Source organism: Emys orbicularis, chromosome 14 (assembly GCF_028017835.1).
Source record: "Emys orbicularis isolate rEmyOrb1 chromosome 14, rEmyOrb1.hap1, whole genome shotgun sequence".
Lineage (NCBI taxonomy): Eukaryota > Metazoa > Chordata > Testudines > Emydidae > Emys > Emys orbicularis.
Window position 1 is genome coordinate 40851043 of NC_088696.1, and position 18206 is coordinate 40869248.

At 62.2% G+C, this 18206-nt stretch overlaps 1 protein-coding gene across 1 annotated transcript; it reads left to right on the forward strand.

Annotated features, from left to right (window-relative positions):
* Positions 1–12394: 12394 nt before the first annotated feature.
* On the forward strand, positions 12395–17096 carry CTRL (chymotrypsin like). The gene is made up of 7 exons (XM_065416694.1): positions 12395–12446; positions 13428–13531; positions 14523–14602; positions 15298–15379; positions 15999–16179; positions 16378–16511; positions 16935–17096. The coding sequence occupies exons 1-7, from the start codon at positions 12395–12397 to the stop codon at positions 17094–17096; spliced, it is 795 nt and encodes a 264-aa protein (XP_065272766.1).
* The last annotated feature ends 1110 nt before the right edge of the window (positions 17097–18206 follow it).

Genomic DNA, 18206 nt, shown 5'->3' on the forward strand with positions numbered 1-18206 from the left:
CAGTAATCAGAGCCCAGTGCAGAGGTTGGATGATCCATCCTGAACTAGGCAGTGTCCAGAATGTCATTCTGCTACTCGCCACAGTCAGGGTAGGAGTCTCAGCAATGCGGCAGGGCAGGGGAAAGGAAAGAGCCCCACTACATGGAGTAAAAGAAGGAAGTTCTCCCCGATGGACGTGTTGGGTTTTCGTAGGGCGCTGAAATACCATTGCCAGGAGCATAGGCGCCGACTCCGGGGGTGCTCCGGGGCTGGAGCACCCATGGGGAAAAATTAGTGGGTGCTCTGCACCCACCGGCAGCCAAGCTCCCCTTCCCCCTGGCCCCACCTCCTCCTCTGCCTCCTCCCCTGAGCACGCCACCTCCCCGCTCCTCCGCCTACCTCCGAGCTGTTAGCGGGGAGGAGCGGGAACATGGCCTGCTCAGGGGAGGAGGTGGGGCCGGGGTGGGGATTTGGGGAAGGAGTCAGAATAGGGCAGGGAGGGGGCAGAGTTGGGGCAGGGACTTTGGGGCAGGGGTTGGAATGGGGCGGGGCAGGGGCGGGGCCAGGGGTAGAGGGTGAGTAGAAGTCGGCGCCTATGGCCAGGAGGCAGGTTTTTAAACACGAGTGATGCTCGCTGGACTCCTACAGGTTTGTCGACATGTTAACTTTCTTGTGGGCCAGCTTGAGATGCTTTGCATTAAAATGCCAGGTAGCCAGGAACAACCCAAAGGCTTTGTTGCAAATCCCCCAGCGTGTTCAGGTGTGTTCTCAGACCCACGCTGAGCTCACCTGCAGCAAAGCAGCAAGCGGTGCCCTGCCAGACCCCACTGCTCACCTGGCTGCTGCCTGGGCGCCTCTGTTGCTCTCGGGGCCTCCTCGCTGGATGTCGCCTCGCCACTGACATGGTCGCGCGCAGCCGGGGGCGATTCCCGTCCCCGCGTCCCTGACTCCTGATTACTCCCCAGTCGGGCCTCGTGCTGCGCCCCGTGGGGAGATGCTGCGTTTTATAGCCCTCGGGGGAGAGCAGGTCTCCTGGGTCTGTAAGAGCGTAGCTGGCCCCTTAAATGAACTGGGGGCTCAGCTCTCCTGTTCCCATCCAACGGCTCCCGGCTGAGCCAGGTGAGAGGCTGGGGCAGCACCTGGAGCGTATCTGAAGTCCGGCAGGAGCCAGCAGGGAGAAGGGCAGGAGTGGAGAGCTGCCAGAGGCAGAAGGCAGTTCTGGGAGAAAGCTGAAGCCAGGAGAGCAGAGCGGGGTTTGCAGGCTGGCTGGCATCCCCAAGCCAGAGAAGGCTGGCTCTATGCCGGGCAGCAGGCGCCAAGGGCCAGGGCTGAAGGAAGGGGAGCAGCAGAGGGCCTTACCCACTGATGTCTCCTTGCCACAGAGCTAGGCTCTGAGGGACAGTGGGAGAGCCGGGGGCCTGAGGACAGCTCCCCTGGCAAGGATACTCCCAGCAGAGCGGCTGTCACAGTGCCTGGCCTGGGTCACAGGTGAGAGAGCCAATCTCAGGTCAGACTGTCGAGAAACTGGGCAGACGCCCTCCCGGGGGGCATGGTCTATAATTAGATGTAACCAAACGTGCGCTCCCGGATCGCTATACTAGCTTACCATGGAGCCACAGCCAGTTCCCAGAGACACTCCAGCCTATCTCAGCACCCAGACAGACTGGACGTCTGTGATGAAAGCCCCAAATCCCCACCCCTTAGGTTCGCCCAGCCCCAGGGAGCCAGTCACTTACCCCACGTCAATAGATGCTCAGAATCTCACACCAAAGACAACGCTGACAGCCAATTTCTTTGGGGAACTAGCTAGAGATTTATTAGCTAAGAAAAAGAAAGGAAAGTTAGTCAAAGGTTAAAGCAGGTAAAATACGTTACCAGTGAATTCAAGTTTGTAAGTCCAAAATGATAGCAGGGGTGGGAAATCTGCTAGTTTTCTATACATCTCCCTGGGTGGCCCAAAGAGTTTTGGGGGATCTCAGTCCTTTTGTTCAAAATCTCCCCTGTCAGAATTCACCAGTCCAGAGATGGGTTAGGAGAGAGGGCCTTTGTTCTCCCTTTTTATAGCTTGACTCTTTTGGCTGGAAAAATCTTGGTTGTGTCATGGGCTCAGACAGTTCCAGGGTGTCTGTGCTTTGCCCTCAGGCCTTCATATGAATTGCAAATTTTTGCTTGCACCTTCTGCATACATCCCATTTGAGGTGTCTCCGGGAGTGACACGCAGAGGCTTCTGTTTACAGTTCCTTTGTTATTCCTGAAGAGAGAACCTATGGGCATGTCTCAGACTCACAACATGTTTGAGCTCCAGACAAATAGCACCATTTAATAACTCCACCCACAATGTCAATACACATGTTATAACAAGATACTAATACTCAGCAGATTATAACTTTTCCAGTGATGCTTCACAAGGCATACTTTGTACAAGAAGTATCACAATTTTCTCAAAGTGGTGACCATATTAGTGTAGATGGTCAGTGCACCTGAGAAAAGATGGACGAGGTCGGATAAGGAGCTTGGCTGTGATGGAGGACGCTGGGGTATGGTGAGAACAAGAACTATAGGCATTGAGCTGACAGGGATTACGCTCTGGGACTTTTGTTAGACTATTTGCACAAGGTTTGTGTAATAAACTGGCCCCAGGAGGGGTAGTTGTTGAAGTCAAAGCCTGAAATGGAGTCCTTTGGGTTACTCAAGAGGAAACTGAGGCAAGGGGCCACTTGCGGGGGCCGGGAGGAGGCCACTCATTACAGTGCTCATCCATCCATCAGTATCTTGGCACAGGGACACAAGAGGGATCATCTCCAGTGCTCAGGAAGGACGCAGCTGGGACACTCCAGGGAGATGTGGCTGGCCAGCAGACACGCCGAGCACAATTTGACTGCCCAGATTTGGACCTCGGTCTGCTCTGACTATGAGGAGCATGACCGTATCGTTGGTAAATGTGCCACCACTGCCGTTTGTTGTGGCCACCCCGACTGAACCACAAGGCCAGGATGTGGGCGACCCAGAGCCAGACCGAGCCACAGTGTCCCCAGACCACGTCCTTCCAGAGCTGGAGGATGAGCCTGAACCTCTGGAGACGACCCAACCCAGGGCTGATCCGAATGCCGGTAAGTATTGAAATGATGCATTGAACTACACTGGGGTGGGGATTATACCTGCCCAGGTACTGTACAGACACCATCATGTTGGTCTAACTGTTCTCTGCCTCATGGCTTTTACCCCCGCCCCTGGTGCTCAAAGGCCACGTCAGAGACTATCCAGGCTCTCCAGTCCTCCTCTTCATGGTCACATGGAAACAGAGCCAGCCCGTAACCTCGCTACATCCTGCCCCACACACCCTGACCCTGCTCCGCCTGGTCGGCTCCCCCACCCGCCAGAAAATGGTGTCATCGCATAGCTTAACATGGAAGAAGAGTGTTTTAGGTACAGGCACTTTTCTTGTAAATTACCTTCACCCCTCCCCTTAGTCTTAATTTTTCATTAAACCGGCATCATAAGGCCGAGGAGAGAAAGCCAGAGCTCGAAGGCCATTGGGCTAGCAAGAGGTAGACCATGTTTCTGGAGCACATGGCCTGCTGCTAAGCTTGCACAGCAGTGTGGTTGGTCAATCTTTTTTTTTTTCCAGCGTTAACAAAGTTCATCTTGGTGTCTGACTCTGTACTAGACACAAGAGACACATGAGTCGCATTCGTGGGTCTGGGTCTTGGGCCCTCCCTTCTATGGGGCAGCGTCACTGACCTACCATCCACGCAGACACAATAACAGCATCAAAACAAGCGCAGGTACATCAGTGTGGGAGGGGGTCGGAGCATGGTTGTGCTTGTGCGTGTAGGTGGGTGTGGAAGTGGGTGGGTGTGTATCTGTCGGTCTGCCAAGCAGTGTGGCCAGCGCTCCCAGATGGATTGAGTGAGCTGATTTTGGCCCCTGCGGCAGGAGCTGTCACCTCACCCGTGCCCGTCTCCTGCCCAGCAGCTGCTCCTGTCCTCAGGGCCGGCTCCAGCATTTCTGCCGCCCCAAGCAAAAAAAAAAAAGCCGCGATCGGCGGCGGCAGTTCAGCGGCAGGTCCTTCGCTCCTAGAGGGAGTGAGGGACCTGCCGCCCCCGAATTGCCGCAGGTGCCGCCCCTCTCCCTTGGCCGCCCCAAGCACCTGCTTGTTAAGCTGGTGCCTGGAGCCGGCCCTGCCTGTCCTCCAGCCTCCAAATCAGTCCTACCCCTCCCGTTCCCCCATCAACTCTGCCCCCCCCCAGGCCCATCTCTGCTCCTCGGGGGGCTCTTCACCCCTTCCCCAGGCTGGGGGGCTGCAGCGGAGCCCCTGGCCCTATTCCCAAGCCAGGGGTTGTGGGAGGGAGAAGGGGCAGAAGCGCCGTCCTGTCCCCATTGCTCACAGGGAAAGAAGGGGCAGCGCCACCCTTAGCTGCTGGGCTCTTTAGCTCTCCCCCCCCCATGAGAACAGTGTGGGCTCTGGAGGGGTGGGGAGAGAACTCTGCCTGCCTCCTGCAGCAGCCCTGATTGGCTGCTCTGCCCCAGGAGGCGGGACGGTGGGGCGGGCTGAATTCCCATCACTGCCAGGCATTGTGAGACCTGGGGATGCGGCTACAGCTCGTCCCCCGGCTTCGCCGCGATCCCAGGCTGCTCCAGGGTCGCTCCCTTCTAAAGCCAGAGGGTTAAATGTCTAGGGACCAAACCTGTGTGAAGATCAGCCCCAAATCTCGGGGGGGAAATGGAGCACATGAAGGTCCCTGCATCCCTCTGTCTGCTGGGGAAGGGGGGGCCAGGTGCAGGGCTGCAGAGGGTGAAAAGCCACTGGCTGCACTGGAGATCAACAGGCCATTTGTCAGAGATTGCAAGGCCACCAGGGACCATTGTGCTCAGCTAGTCTGACCTCCTGTAGAGCCCAGGCCAGAGACCTGCCCCATAATCATTCCTGGAGCAGAGCTTTGAGAGAACCAGCCAGTCCTGATTTTAAAATGGAGAATCCAACACTTGGTAAATTGTTCCAGTGGTTAATTACTCTCACGGTTACTAATTGACACCTTATTTCCAGTCTGAATTCATCTAGCTTCAGCTTCCAGCCCCTGGATCGTGTTAGACCTTTCTCTGCTGGACTGAAGAGCCCATTATTAAATGTTTTCCCCCCTGTAGGTACCTATTAAACACACACATCAGAAGCAGGAGTGGCAAAAGTTCCGTAAAAGTGGGGGGCCACCAGTGCCCAAACTATGGCCCCCTGTACCTCTCCCTTGCCCCCAAGGCCCTGTCCGTCCTGCTCCTTCTCCCTGAGCCCCTGCCCCTTCCCCTGAGGCCCCTCCCCCTTCCCCCCAAGGCCCCCCCCACTCGCTTCGCTCTGCCCCCTCTCCCCTGTCGCTCGCCCTTACGGCTGGTAAAAAGTAAAAGTGATGGGGCCATGGACCCCGAGCACCCCCAGTTCTGGTGCCCTGATCATAGAATCATAGAATATCAGGGTTGGAAGGGACCTCAGGAGGTCATCTAGTCCCACCCCCTGCTCAGAGCAGGACCAATCCCCAACTAAATCATCCCAGCCAGGGCTTTGTTATTCTCAGCCAATACTTGTGCATAGGTACTGTCAGGGAAGGGGCATTCTGGAGGCGGCTCGTGCTCTGGTTGTTGAAACCCTGGAGATGAAGCTAGAAGCGGAGGAGCTCTGAAAAGAAATCTCTCTGGCTAATTCCGAACTACCCCCCCGAGCATCACTTACCCGCTCTGGTTCGTTTCTTTAGGGCACTGTCCTTGGCATTATAGCAAGACTCCTACATCATGTCAGTAGGAGTCTAGTGATGGGAGGGCGGACAGCCGTAGCCTTCAGTTGGGAAAGGTTAGAAAACTTCTCAAAAATACGATGAACTCCCCAAAGGTGCCATAGATCCATTGGGCAGATACGGGTCTGAGAGCATTCGATCAACTCCTTTTGGGGGGAAGGAGTGCAGCGGGGGGGTGCAGTCCGCAGCCTGGAGGAGGAAGAAGCCGCAGTATCCAGAGACCAGCAATCTACCCCCGTCCCCTCCCCAGGAAAGTCCAGCGAAGTAGCAGCCTGGGGTAGTGCAAGCCCAAGGCATGGCAGGGAGCGCCGACCAGGCGCAGAACGGGGTGTGTGAGCCAGGCAGAGGCGCCCCAGTCACGGGCTGTCGACAGCAAAGGAGCTCAGGGGAGGGGCTGTGTGACTACACACACACACACACACACACGGGGAGGGGCTGTGTGACTACACACACACACACACACAAACACGGGGAGGGGCTGTGTGACTACACACACACACACACACACACGGGGAGGGGCTGTGTGACCACACACACACACACACACATGGGGAGGGGCTGTGTGACTACACACACACACACGGGGAGGGGCTGTGTGACTACACACACACACACACACACACACACACACACACGGGGAGGGGCTGTGTGACCACACACACACACACACACACACTCTGAGGCAGCTGGAGCCCAGCTCAGGGGCTCGCTCGATGGCCACGGGGGGGAGCCCTCAGCCCTTTAGAGACACACTGATAAATCCATTGGCAAACTTTGTACAATTATTCGTAAAATGATAACATGGTACACAACTCGGGGGGGGGGGAGGTGCCCCGCCCTCCCTAAATGGCACCCCTCATCAACAGCCTTCTTGAATCGGGACCCCAGAACTGGCCACAGGATCCCAGCGGCGGTGGCACCAGTGCCGAATACAGAGGTCCAATAACCGCTTTGCTCCTGCTCGACACTGCCCTGGTCATGCAGCCAAGGCGCTTTTCCCCACAGCATCTCCCTGGGAGCTCCTGCTCAACAGTTTATCACCCCCCCCCCCAAATCTTTGTCAGGGTCACTGCGTCCCAGGATACAGGCCCCCATCTGTGGGTCTGGCTACGTCCTTTCTTCCTAGATGGACACGTTTACATTGAGCCGTATCCAAATGCATCTCGTTTGCTTGCGCCCAGCATCCCAGACGACCCCGACTGCTTTGAATCAGTGCCCCGGCCTCTTCATTATTTGCCACCCCCCAGTTTGTGTGTCATCGGGACACTTCACCAGTGAGGATTTTGTTTTCTTCCAGGTCCTGGGGCACCCTGGCAGGGGCTGTGTGAAACGGGCCTCGCAGAACAGCCCCTGCACGTGCTAGCAGGGATCTACCCCGCCTGGGGCCTGCCCAAAGCCCACCCATCGGGGGCCAGCGTGGGGCAGAGGAATAGCAAAGGGAGCTGCGTCCAGCCGGGGCGCCAGCAAGGGCAGAGGGCCTGGCGCGCTGGATCGGTTCCTCGATTTGGGCTGGTTGCCCTGGCCCCAGTGGGAATCCTGGAATGCCCCCAGGGTGACAGTCCCTGACGGCAGTGGGAGCCGGCCCGGGGAACCCTTCACCTCATGTAACGGGCCCGTCACACCCTCCTCTGAACCGGCCCAGCTGTCACGCTGTCCTGCAGGGCTCACGCACACCCCCTCAGGGCAGGCTGGTGTGAGCCAGGGCACAAACCCCGACTGGTTAGGAGTTCGATGCACAGGCAGCAGGTATAAAAGGCCAGGGAAGGCGAAGCCTCCTCACACAGCCCGCCCGCAGCCCGCCCGCTGCCCTTGGAGCGCGCCATCGCCGAAAGGGTGGGAGCCCCGACCGGGGTCCCGCTCGCGCTTCCCTCCCAAGAGCCCGGTCCCACTTGTCCTCTTCCCATCCCAGCTCCGCCCCGCATGGGAGCCTCGCGGGGGAGGGTGAAGAGGCGCGTGTGAGCGGCGGGCGGGCGGGCGAGGGGGCCAAGAGGTGCGAGCACATGAGTGGCTGGGCTGGGGGAGGGCCTAGGGGAGGGGGAAAAGAGGCTTGTGCGTGGCCGGCTGGCAGGCGAGGGGGGCTGGGGCGAGAGGAATGCCCGCGTGAGTGGCTGGCCGTCTGGCTGACGGCCGGTGGACGGGGAGGACTGGGGGGAGGAGGTGCAGAGGCGTGAGCAGTGGGTGGAAGGGGTCTGGGGAAGGGGGTGAACAGGCGTGAGGCGTGGGCAAGGGGGCCAAGCGGGGCTGGGGGTGGAATGTGGGCAGGGCTTCTGGGGGAGGAGGCTGAGCGGGGTGTGGGCCTTGGGGGTCTGTATCAAGTATCATGTGTGAACGTCTCAGGCACTTTAACAGCCTTACCTTGGGCACTCCGTCTTTTTGCCACCCAGGTGAGCCCACCTTTGTGAGAGATGGTCCCCTACACCAAAGATCACAGCAATATTTAGGTTACTTCCAGTCTCAAAGGACTAGTAATTTACCCCAGGACAGTTGCACCTTAGATTTCACACCAAAGACAACGCTTGTAGCCAATCCTATAACAAACCATCTACAGAGTTCTTAACTAGGGGAAGGAAATGCGAGAGTCTTTACAAGATTAAAGCAGGTCAATACACACACAAATGAGTTACACTCTTAATTGGCAAAGGGTAACAAAGCTTCTATAATCAGCAAGCTGTATATGTCTCTTAGGGCTAACCCAGGTGTGACAATGCGGTTCTGGTGGAACCCAACTGAGAGTGCCAACTCAGGACAAATTGCTCAAACAGGGCAGTTACAGCCCAAGGCTGGGGTTTTTCCACCTCTAAGGCAAACCAAACCAGCCAGACTAAGAGGACTTCGGTCTCACCCCACTGGCTACCCGCAAGTCTCACAAGCAATCTCCTTAGACACTCCAGTTTCCCAGTATCACCACCAGTGCCACTCGTTATGGGGACAAATGGTTATGAAAACCAAGACCCCAGTAAAAGAAAAAGGTTCTCCTGATCCCAAAGGACCAAGCCCCAGACCCAGGTCAATATACAAATCAGATCATACCCACAAATCACGCTGTTGCCAATCCTTTAGAATCTAAAATCTAAAGGTTTATTCATAACAGGAAAAAGATAGAGATGAGAGTTAGAATTGGTTAAATGGAATCAATTACATACAGTAATGGCAAAGTTCTTGGTTCAGGCTTGCAGCAGCGATAGAATAAACTGCAGGTTCAAATCAAGTCTCTGGAATATATCCCCCGCTGGGATGGGTCCTCAGTCCTTTGTTCAAAGCTTCAGCTTGTAGCAAAGTTCCTCCAGAGGTATGAAGCAGGATTGAAGACAAGATGGAGATGAGGCATCAGCCTTATATAGTCTTTTCCAGGTGTAAGAACACCTTTGTTCTTACTGTGGAAAATTACAGCAAAATGGAGTCTGGAGTCACATGGGCCAGTCCCTGCATACTTTGCTGAGTTACAAGGCGTATCTGCCTTCTCTCAATGGGTCCATTGTATAGCTGATGGTCCTTAATGGGCCATCAAGCAGGCTAGGCAGAGCTAACACCAGTTTGTCTGGGATGTCACCCAGCAGCATAGCATAAATTTGAAATACAGACAGTATAGAGCCAATATTCATAACTTCAACTACAAAATTGATACACACATATAGACAGCCTAATCATAACCAGTAAACCATAACCTTGTCTTAGACACCCCATTTGACCCCCTTTATACAAGATTTGGGTGCCACTACAGGACCTTGGTTGCAACAATGATCTATATGGTCCCAGATTATATCAATAACGTCACACCAGGCTAAACACTGGGGATCTCTTGCTTATGCCTAGAAACCCTGGTCCCCAGAGTCCAAGCAGCATCGAGATACAGTTTCCCCTTGTCAGGGAATAATTCATTAGCACATCTCCGCTGCATGGGGTGAAAGCCATCAACAGCCTCTGATGTTCCCCGTTAGTTGGTCTGGTGTCGCTGGGCCGGCTCGGGTGGGCAGAAGATCACACCTTTTGTTGGCAGCCAGCACTTCACACTCACTCACGTCTCTCTCCTGGCTGGTGACTCCCAGCAGGCAGCAACTCACAAGCGCTCGATGTCATTTAAACCCAACACTCGTTTTCATACTGCCAATGCCATCGACACACGGGTGAGCCGGAGTAATGCCTGCCTGGATTTATCACTAGCCAAGTGAGGCATGGGCAGAGGCAGATTAGAGATTTGTGGGGCCCTGGGCCGGCTCTAGGCACCAGCAAACCAAGCAGGTCTTGGGGCGGCACATTTTCAGGGGCGGCATTCCGGCCATCTTTTTTTTTTTGCTTCTGGCGGCAAAAGCCTAGAACAGGCCCTGGCAGCAGCAGCGCGTCGTGCGCGGGGGGCGCCCTGGAGCCGCTGCGGTTCACACTGTGGGGGAGCAGCGCCCGCACCTTGTGGCTGGGCCGGGCAGGGTCCGAGCGGGGCACACTTGGGCTGGAGGCCGCCCTGTGGGGCAGACGGAGCTGCCTGCAGGTGCCGCAGGGCGGTCGCCCCCCAGCACCACAGCTGGGCCAAGCCGCCCAGGGACTGCGGCAGGGCGGCCAGAAGCAGCAGCAGCAGCAGGGCCACAGAGGGTGGGGCACTGCCGTGCGGGGCCCGCATCCCATTCTCCGGGCTCCGCTCCCTCTGGGGCTACCCTGCTCCGGCTCCTCAGCCTCCTGCCGGGCAGTCCCCCGGCTCTGCCCTCCCAGGTCCCGGCCGGTCCTGGAGGCGGGAGCCCTGGCTGGAGGGACCCTGGGCTGAGGCGCGGCCCGGGAGCCCCGCTGCTTACCCCGACCCTGCCAGCGCCGGACCGGCTGGAGGCGAGGGGGGGGCGGGTGGAGTCAGCACTGGTGGGGGGGAGCCCAGGGCTGGGGCAGCAGGGGATGCGGGTGGGGGGGGAGAGAGAGACCAGGGCTGGGGTGGTAGGGGGTGTGGGTGGGGAGGGCACTGGTGTGGGGGGGTGAGAGCCCAGGGCTGGGGTGGGGGGCAGCCAACAATTTTTTTCCTGGCAGCGGCAAAAAACCTAGAGTCGGCTCTGCCTGGGCCAGAGCAAGGGGGGGGGCCCTCTCACCCCTTCCACCAGCAGTCCCCCCCGCTCTGCCCTGACCCCGCTCCCTGGCAGGAGCGCCGGGTGGGTCAGGGCGTGGGGGTGCCCATTTTTCTGGGGCCCCCAAATTGGCCAAGGCCCCTGGGCACAGGCCCCATTGGCCCAGTGGCTAATCCGCCACTGGGCATGGGGCCTTTGGCATAAGCTGGTGCCTGCTTTGCCAGCGACGCAGCAGGTCCCTGAGCGCTCAACCCCAGCAGAGCTGCCTCGGCCTTGAGAGTTCGCAGCCCCTGGGAAGAAGGCGCCACCTCCACCTGCTCCCGCTGGCCAGCGTGAGACCCCCACAGGTGCACTGGACATGAGCCAGGGAAAACCAGCCCAACGCCAAGGCTACTTTGACCTGTCCTGTGCCAGAGACGCTGCGCCACTCTCCACCTGCCAGGGGCCAAACCGGGGGCGGGGGGGTGTCCGAGTGAGCAGAGCTGTAACTGTCCTGGTGGACAAGCTCTGTGCTCGTGCCAGGACGATGTGCCAGGCCCAGTCAGGGCAGGGGCTGGCCAGGCTCCCCCATGCATGAGCCCTGCCCCAACACCCACAGACCTGCAGCTCTCCCTCGGTCCCAGCCCACTGCTAGTCCAGCCCTGGCGCCCTCACGTCTCTGCCAACACCCCTCGGACCCCCCCCCCCCCGCCCGCCCCCTGCTAGTCCAGCCCTGGCGCCCTCATGTCTCTGCCAACGCCCCTCGGCCCCCCCCGCCCGCCCCCTGCTAGTCCCGCCCTGGACGCCCTCACGTCTCTGCCAACGCCCCTCGGACCCCCCCTGCCCGCCCCCTGCTAGTCCAGCCCTGGCGCCCTAACGTCTCTGCCAACACCCCTCGGTCCCAGCCCCCTGCTAGTCCCGCCCTGGGCGCCCTCACGTCTCTGCCAACGCCCCTCGGGCCCCCCCTGCCTGCCCCCTGTTAGTCCCACCCTGGCGCCCTCACGTCTCTGCCAACGCCCCTCGGACCCCCCCTGCTAGTCCCGCCCTGGGCGCCCTCACGTCTCTGCCAACGCCCCTCGGACCCCCCCTGCTAGTCCCGCCCTGGGCGCCCTCACGTCTCTGCCAACGCCCCTCGGACCCCCCCTGCTAGTCCCGTCCTGGGCGCCCTCACGTCTCTGCCAATGCCCCTCGGACCCCCCCCGCCCGCCCCCTGCTAGTCCAGCCCTGGGCGCCCCTGGTGAGACTCTGCCAGTCAGACCCCATGTGCCAAACTGAGGGCTAGGCTGAGACTCCACCAACTCATTTTGCGTGTCCCAACCCCCATGTGAGGTGGCAGGAGGGGTGGGGCTGGGAAGGGGCAGCCTGCCGCCAGCTGTGGGTAGCTGCACGCTCTCCCCTGGACGCCCGCCCCCAGCCAGCCGACGCCTGCTCCTAGCAGCGCACAGAAGGCAGCGGGGGCAAGGAGACGCTATATTTGGCCTGTCGCTGTCAGCTCAAGGCCTGGGCGGAGCAGACGCCCAGCCCTGCTCCGTGCGTGACTGGCGGTCACTGGGCGCCCAGCGGGTATAAAGCGTCTGGTTCTGGGCAGCCTGGCACAGCTGTGAGCACTGACCCAGCATGGCTTTCCTGCACACGGCTCTCTGCCTGGCCCTCCTGGCAAGCGCCTCTGGTAAGCGATGCCCATCTGCGGGCGCTGTGGCTGGAGCCTGGCTGAGCGCAGGGGCAGTCCCTGGGGCAGAACCCTGCCGCTGGGCCTCTCCGGCTTGGACCTGGTGGAAGCTAAAGGAGATACTGGGAGCTGGGTGTAGCCACTGAGCAGGGACACCGGCCCTGGACTATGCGGGCAAACGGCCAGCGAACTGCCAGTCTGCCCCTTTGGGCTGTGTGGAGACAGCTCCGTGGGACCCCTGACTGCTGCCCTGTTAGCACCAGGGGCCTGTGCATCCCCGGGCAGAACCTGTTCACACAGACAGGGTGCCCTCAGGCTGGCACTGCCTGGGTGCCAGAGGCCCCCGCCCCCGAGCTGCACTCCTGTCCAGCGGCTCCCTCGCTCTGCTCAGCCCGCTGCCAAAGGGACCAGCCTTCCTGGTGTGCCAGCAACGCCTCCTGTGCACTGAGCCCCACGGCTGGGGAGACTGGCACAGCCTCTCTGACCCAGCCAGGACCACCACCACCCATGGGCAGCTCGCCCAGACCCCTCGGTGACCGCCAGCCCCACGGGCAGCATGTCCAGACCCCTCGGTGACCGCCAGCCCCACGGGCGGCTCGCCCAGACCCCTCGGTGACCGCCAGCCCCACGGGCGGCTCGCCCAGACCCCTCGGTGACCGCCAGCCCCACGGGCGGCTCGCCCAGACCCCTCGGTGACCGCCAACCCCACGGGCAGCTCGCCCAGACCCCTCGGTGACCGCCAGCCCCATGGTGACTCACCCAGACCCCTCAGTGACCATCAGCCCCACGGGCAGCATGTCCAGACCCCTCGGTGACCACCAGCCCCACGGGCAGCTCACCCAGACCCCTCGGTGACCGCCAGCCCCACGGGCAGCTCGCCCCTGCAGATTGGGCCTGGCGTGAGCCCTGCAGTGATGCGGGGGACAGGGGCTGCTGAGTGCACTCCCTGCACACTGAGCAGGGCTGGTTTTCCATTTCCAGGCTGTGGGGTCCCCGCGATCAGACCAGTCGTGAACAGCTTGCAGAGAATCGTCAATGGGGAGAATGCGGTGCCCGGCTCCTGGCCTTGGCAAGTGTCGCTGCAGGTAACGCTCGCTCCTCATGGCGGCCCTGGGGACGGGGGTCTGGGCGCCAGCTCAGAGCCCAGCTGTCCAGTCTGGCGTGCTGCGCAGCACACACCTCGCCCAGGGCCCTGCTGGGCAGCGCTGGCTCGCAGGGGCTGGGCTGGGTCCGTGGGCAGGGAGCCCCCAGGCTGGGCTGCCTCGGCACTGTTCTAAGGGCATGGGCCAGCGGGGAGGGCCCGAGCCCCCCATCCCGCATGGGGCTGGCATTGCTGCTTGCCTGAGCCCTGCCCCCCCCCGTGGGGGCTGGTATCACCGCCCCCCCACATTCCTCTGCATCCCACGTGTTTGGCAAAAGTGCTGCCCAGGGCCCCTGGAGCAGGAGCAGGAGCAGCCCGTGGGTGGGGAATCCCCCAGCGTTTCGTCGCCCTGGCCGCGGCTCAGGAAGAAATCCAAAGCGATTTGGCTCGTGCAGACGCCCGAGCCTGGGAAGAGGCACCCCAAGGGCCATCGCTTGCAAAGCCCCAAGCGTGCGGGGCCGGGGACCCGACTCGCGCGCCCATTGCATTGTGCACTACAGCTGGGCACGCCCAGCCAGGCTGGGACTGATGAGTGCTGAGCCGGCATGCGGCCCTGGGCCTGGCGGGGTCTGCGATGGCTGGAGTGGGATCCCCAGGGACCCCCCCATGCCCTGTGGGCACCGGGCTGTGATCCCAGGGACAGCCAGGAAGGAGGAATAATGGAGGGAGCCGGGCCCCACACCCAGGGGCCGGACGCTGCTCCCAGCCTGCGGATCAGGAGGGGGAGCAGAGCACAGAGTGCAGGAGGCTCTGGGTGGCATTTCGGCTTGTGGTGGTGCCAGCCACCCAGAGGCAGAGGCTGCCAATGCCAGGCTAAGTGCCAACCTGCAGTCAGGCAGCTCAGGGTCCCCCGGGCCCGGAGCGCTGGGCACATGCCAGGGTTGGTCCCTCAGCCGGTCCCAGTCTCCCTCTCCTCCCCGTCATTCTCGTTCCAGGACAGCACCGGCTTCCACTTCTGCGGCGGCTCCCTGATCAACCAGAACTGGGTGGTGACGGCTGCCCACTGCCAAGTCAGGTAAGGAGACGGTGCCGCAGGCCAGGCCGGTCACTGGAGCCGCTCTGCATTGGCTAGTGCCACGGCTCCACCTGGGCACAGGGACAGCCCCAGTGAGCGACACCCCCGCCCCGCAGCTGCCCCACACCCAGCCCCAGCTCGGCAGCGGGGCACCGTGGGCTGAGCAGAGCAGGCCTGGGGCACGAAGGAGCTGGGCGCAGGGGTAAGATCGTGGCTCTGCTCCCCAGGTGAGCAGAGGGTTCGAGATCCTGGGCATTGCCTAGGGCCTGGGGGGCGGGGAGGGAGGGAGGTGGGCCGCTACCCAGTGCTGAGGTTCTTCTCCTGGGAAGAAAGGAGCCAAAGAGCCGACCTGCCCCTTGCCCTGGGGCTGCCCCAGCCCCAGCCCTTCCTGCCAGTTCCCTGCTGCCAACCCAGGGCCTGAGACCCGGATGCTGCTGCTCCACCCGCCATTAACAAACACCCCTGCTAAGGAGGGGCTGTGAGAGGCCCCCCTGCCCCACCACGGCTGAGCCTCCCTGGAGCCGTCTCCCCTGGCTGGAGCCTGGCCCCTCGGGGGCTCAGAGGAGGAGACACTTGTGCCACAGGGCAGCTCCCCTGGGCTGCAGCAGGGCAGGCAGAGGTGGCCCACTGGAGGGCACAGGGGCTCCTAGGGTGAATCCCTGGGTGCCCAGCCCCACTGGCTCTCTCCCTTGCAGAGCCGGGACTCACTTTGCCATCCTTGGGGAGTATGACAGGAGCTCCGGATCTGAGCCAGTCCAGGTCAAGTCCATTGCCAAGGTGAGTCCTCCCCGAATGCCATCCAGGGCGCTGCAGAGAGGGGGGCAAGATGCTGGGCAGTCCCACAGAGCCCAGGGGCGGGGGGCAGGCACCCCGGCTCTGTGCCTGGGGCTGTGCCCTGGTGGGGGAAGAGAAGGGCCTGGCAGAGGCAAACCCCCTTCTCAGCACCCCTTGGCGGTGGCACGGCCGGGCATGGGGGCCCGTTCTCCACACAGCAGGGATGGGTGCAGGGATAAGCCCTAGGCTGGGACTTGCCCAGCTCTGCCCGGGGCTCCCTGGGCCAGGCTCCCTGCGCCTCCTGGAGATGGGCACGTTCCCATGGCGATGGGAGCCATAGAGGCCCTGGCCTGGAGCGAGCCCTTGGGGAGTGTGGCCCAGTCCCTTGTGCTCCCCCAGGCCGGCGCCGCGGGAGCCCCGGGAGCGGGCAGTTAGTGAGGCGAGGCCCCGTGCCCAGCTCAGCACTGTCCCTCGGGGCAGCACCAGGGCAGGCAGGATCCAGCGAGCGAGTGGGGCGGGACGGCATCGCACCTAGGGGAGTAGCGAGGGCAAGGCCACGCTCCCCTGGGGTGACACCAGCCTCCCCCCGGTGCTAAGGGCTGCTTGTCCCGCCCCCATGCAGGCGATCACCCACCCCTACTGGAACGCCAACACCATGAACAACGACATTACCCTGCTGAAGCTCGCCTCCCCCGCCCAGCTGGGTGCCCGCGTGTCCCCCGTCTGCCTGGCCACAGCCAGCGAGTCGCTTGCAGCCAACCCCACTTGCATCACCACCGGCTGGGGGCGGACCAGCGGCACCGGTACGTACCCACAGCCCGATGCCAGCTCCGGGGGGGGGGGCAGCCTGGACCTCGCTCACCCGTATGGGCTCCATGCGGCGCCCAGCGCTGGGGCACCAGGCCACTGCATAGCAGTGCAAGCAGCGGGCAGCTCGCAGGTACTTCTCTGGGTGTCTGGCTGTCTCCACCCTTGGCTCTGATTGGGGGTTTCTTTCCCAGCGAGCGGTGGGGCCGTCCGGCTGCAGCAGGTGGCCCTGCCCCTGGTCACGGTGAGCCAGTGCCAGCAATACTGGGGCAGTCGCATCACCAGCTCCATGATCTGTGCTGGGGGGGCCGGCGCCTCCTCCTGCCAGGTAACGATCTGTAACGTCACCCACCCAACGGGTGTCGGGCACAGGGCAGGGTGGGCGGGGGAGGGGAAGGGACACAGCAGGGTGTGCAGGCGAGGGACACAAGGCAGGGGCACAGGGCAGGGCGGGTAGAGATGGGGAGGGGCTCTGGGTGGATGGGCGGAGGGAGGGGCACAGGGCAGGAGGGGGAGGGGAAGGGGCACAGGGCAGGGTGGGTAGAGGAGGCGGGAGGGGCACAGGGCACGGTGGATGGGTAGGGGGAGGGGCATGGCAGGCTGGGCCAGAGAGGGGGAGGATCTCTCTGGAGCCCCTCACCCCCACTCAGCTAGCGCCCCAGGGAGACCTCCCCCTGCCAGAGCCCAGGCACTGCCTCCCTCTTGCCCTGGGCCCTGGTATGGTGCCACGTCAGCCCCGCTCTCTTGCCAGGGGGACTCGGGCGGCCCACTCGTGTACCTGAAAGGGGGGGCCTGGACCCTGATCGGGATCGTCTCCTGGGGAACTAGCAACTGCAACGTCCGGGCGCCCGCCGTGTACGGCCGAGTCAGCGCCTTCCGCACCTGGATCGACAGCGTCCTGGCCTCCAACTAGCACCCAGCTGGGCAGAGACGCTGCTGCGGAGCGCCAGGGAGAGTGGGGAGTGGGGGCCTGGGCCGCGGGCAGCTGCTCGGGGCCCTGGGCTGAGAACCCGGGACTTCCCCCTGCAGGCTCTGTGCAAGGGAATAAAGGGCCTGTTCTGTGCAGCCGGTGTTTTGTCCAGCTCCTCTGTGCTCAGCCCCTGCAGCGCCAGGGGGGTCCTGGCTACCCACGCCCAGCCCCGCGCTGTGCCGGGAGGGACCAGGTGTGAGGAGCCTGGGGCAATGGAGCCAGCTGGGGGGGGGGGTTCAGGTGAGACCTGATCCTCTGCCCTCGCTGACAGTCCCAGCATGTCACCTGCCCCGGGGGTCATTCAGTCCCAGCGCGTCGCCCGCCCCGGGGGTCCGTCAGTCCCAGCACGTCACCCGCCTGCCCATCCCCTGGGGTCCTTCAGTCCCAGCGCGTCGCCCGCCCCGGGGGTCCATTGGTTCCAGCGCATCGCCCGCCCTGGGGGTCCCTCAGTCCCAGCGCGTCACCCGCCCCGGAGGTCTGTCAGTCAAAGCGCGTCGCCTGTGTGCCCATCCCCGGGGGTCCGTCAGTCCCAGCACATGACCCATGTGCCCATCCCCGGGGGTCCTTCAGTCCCAGCACGTCACCCGCCTGCCCATCCCCGGGGGTCCGTCGGTCCCAGCACGTTGCCCGCCCCGGGGGTCCGTTGGTCCCAGCACTTCGCCCGCCCCGGGGGTCCATCAGTCCCAGCACGTCACCCATGTGCCCTTCCCCCGGGGTCTGTCAGTCCCAGCGTGTCACCTGTGTGCCCATCCCTGGGGGACTGTCAGTCCCAGCGTGTCGCCCGTGTGCCCATCCCTGGGGGTTCGTCGGTCCCAGCACATGACCCATGTGCCCATCCCCGGGGGTCCTTCAGTCCCAGCACGTCACCCGCCTGCCCATCCCTGGGGGTCCGTCGGTCCCAGCGCATTGCCCGCCCCAGGGGTCCGTTGGTCCCAGCACTTCACCCGCCCTGGGGGTCCATCAGTCCCAGCACGTCACCCATGTGCCCTTCCCCCGGGGTCCGTCAGTCCCAGCGCGTCACCTGTGTGCCCATCCCTGGGGGTTCGTCGGTCC

Excerpts from the sequence above, each read along its gene's own strand:
- CTRL (XM_065416694.1), top strand. The coding sequence starts at position 12,395 with ATGGCTTTCCTGCACACGGCTCTCTGCCTGGCCCTCCTGGCAAGCGCC. Across the intron at positions 14,603-15,297 it reads GCTGCCCACTGCCAAGTCAG|AGCCGGGACTCACTTTGCCA; the intron begins GTAAGGAGACGG and ends TCTCCCTTGCAG. Across the intron at positions 16,180-16,377 it reads GGGGCGGACCAGCGGCACCG|CGAGCGGTGGGGCCGTCCGG; the intron begins GTACGTACCCAC and ends TTTCTTTCCCAG.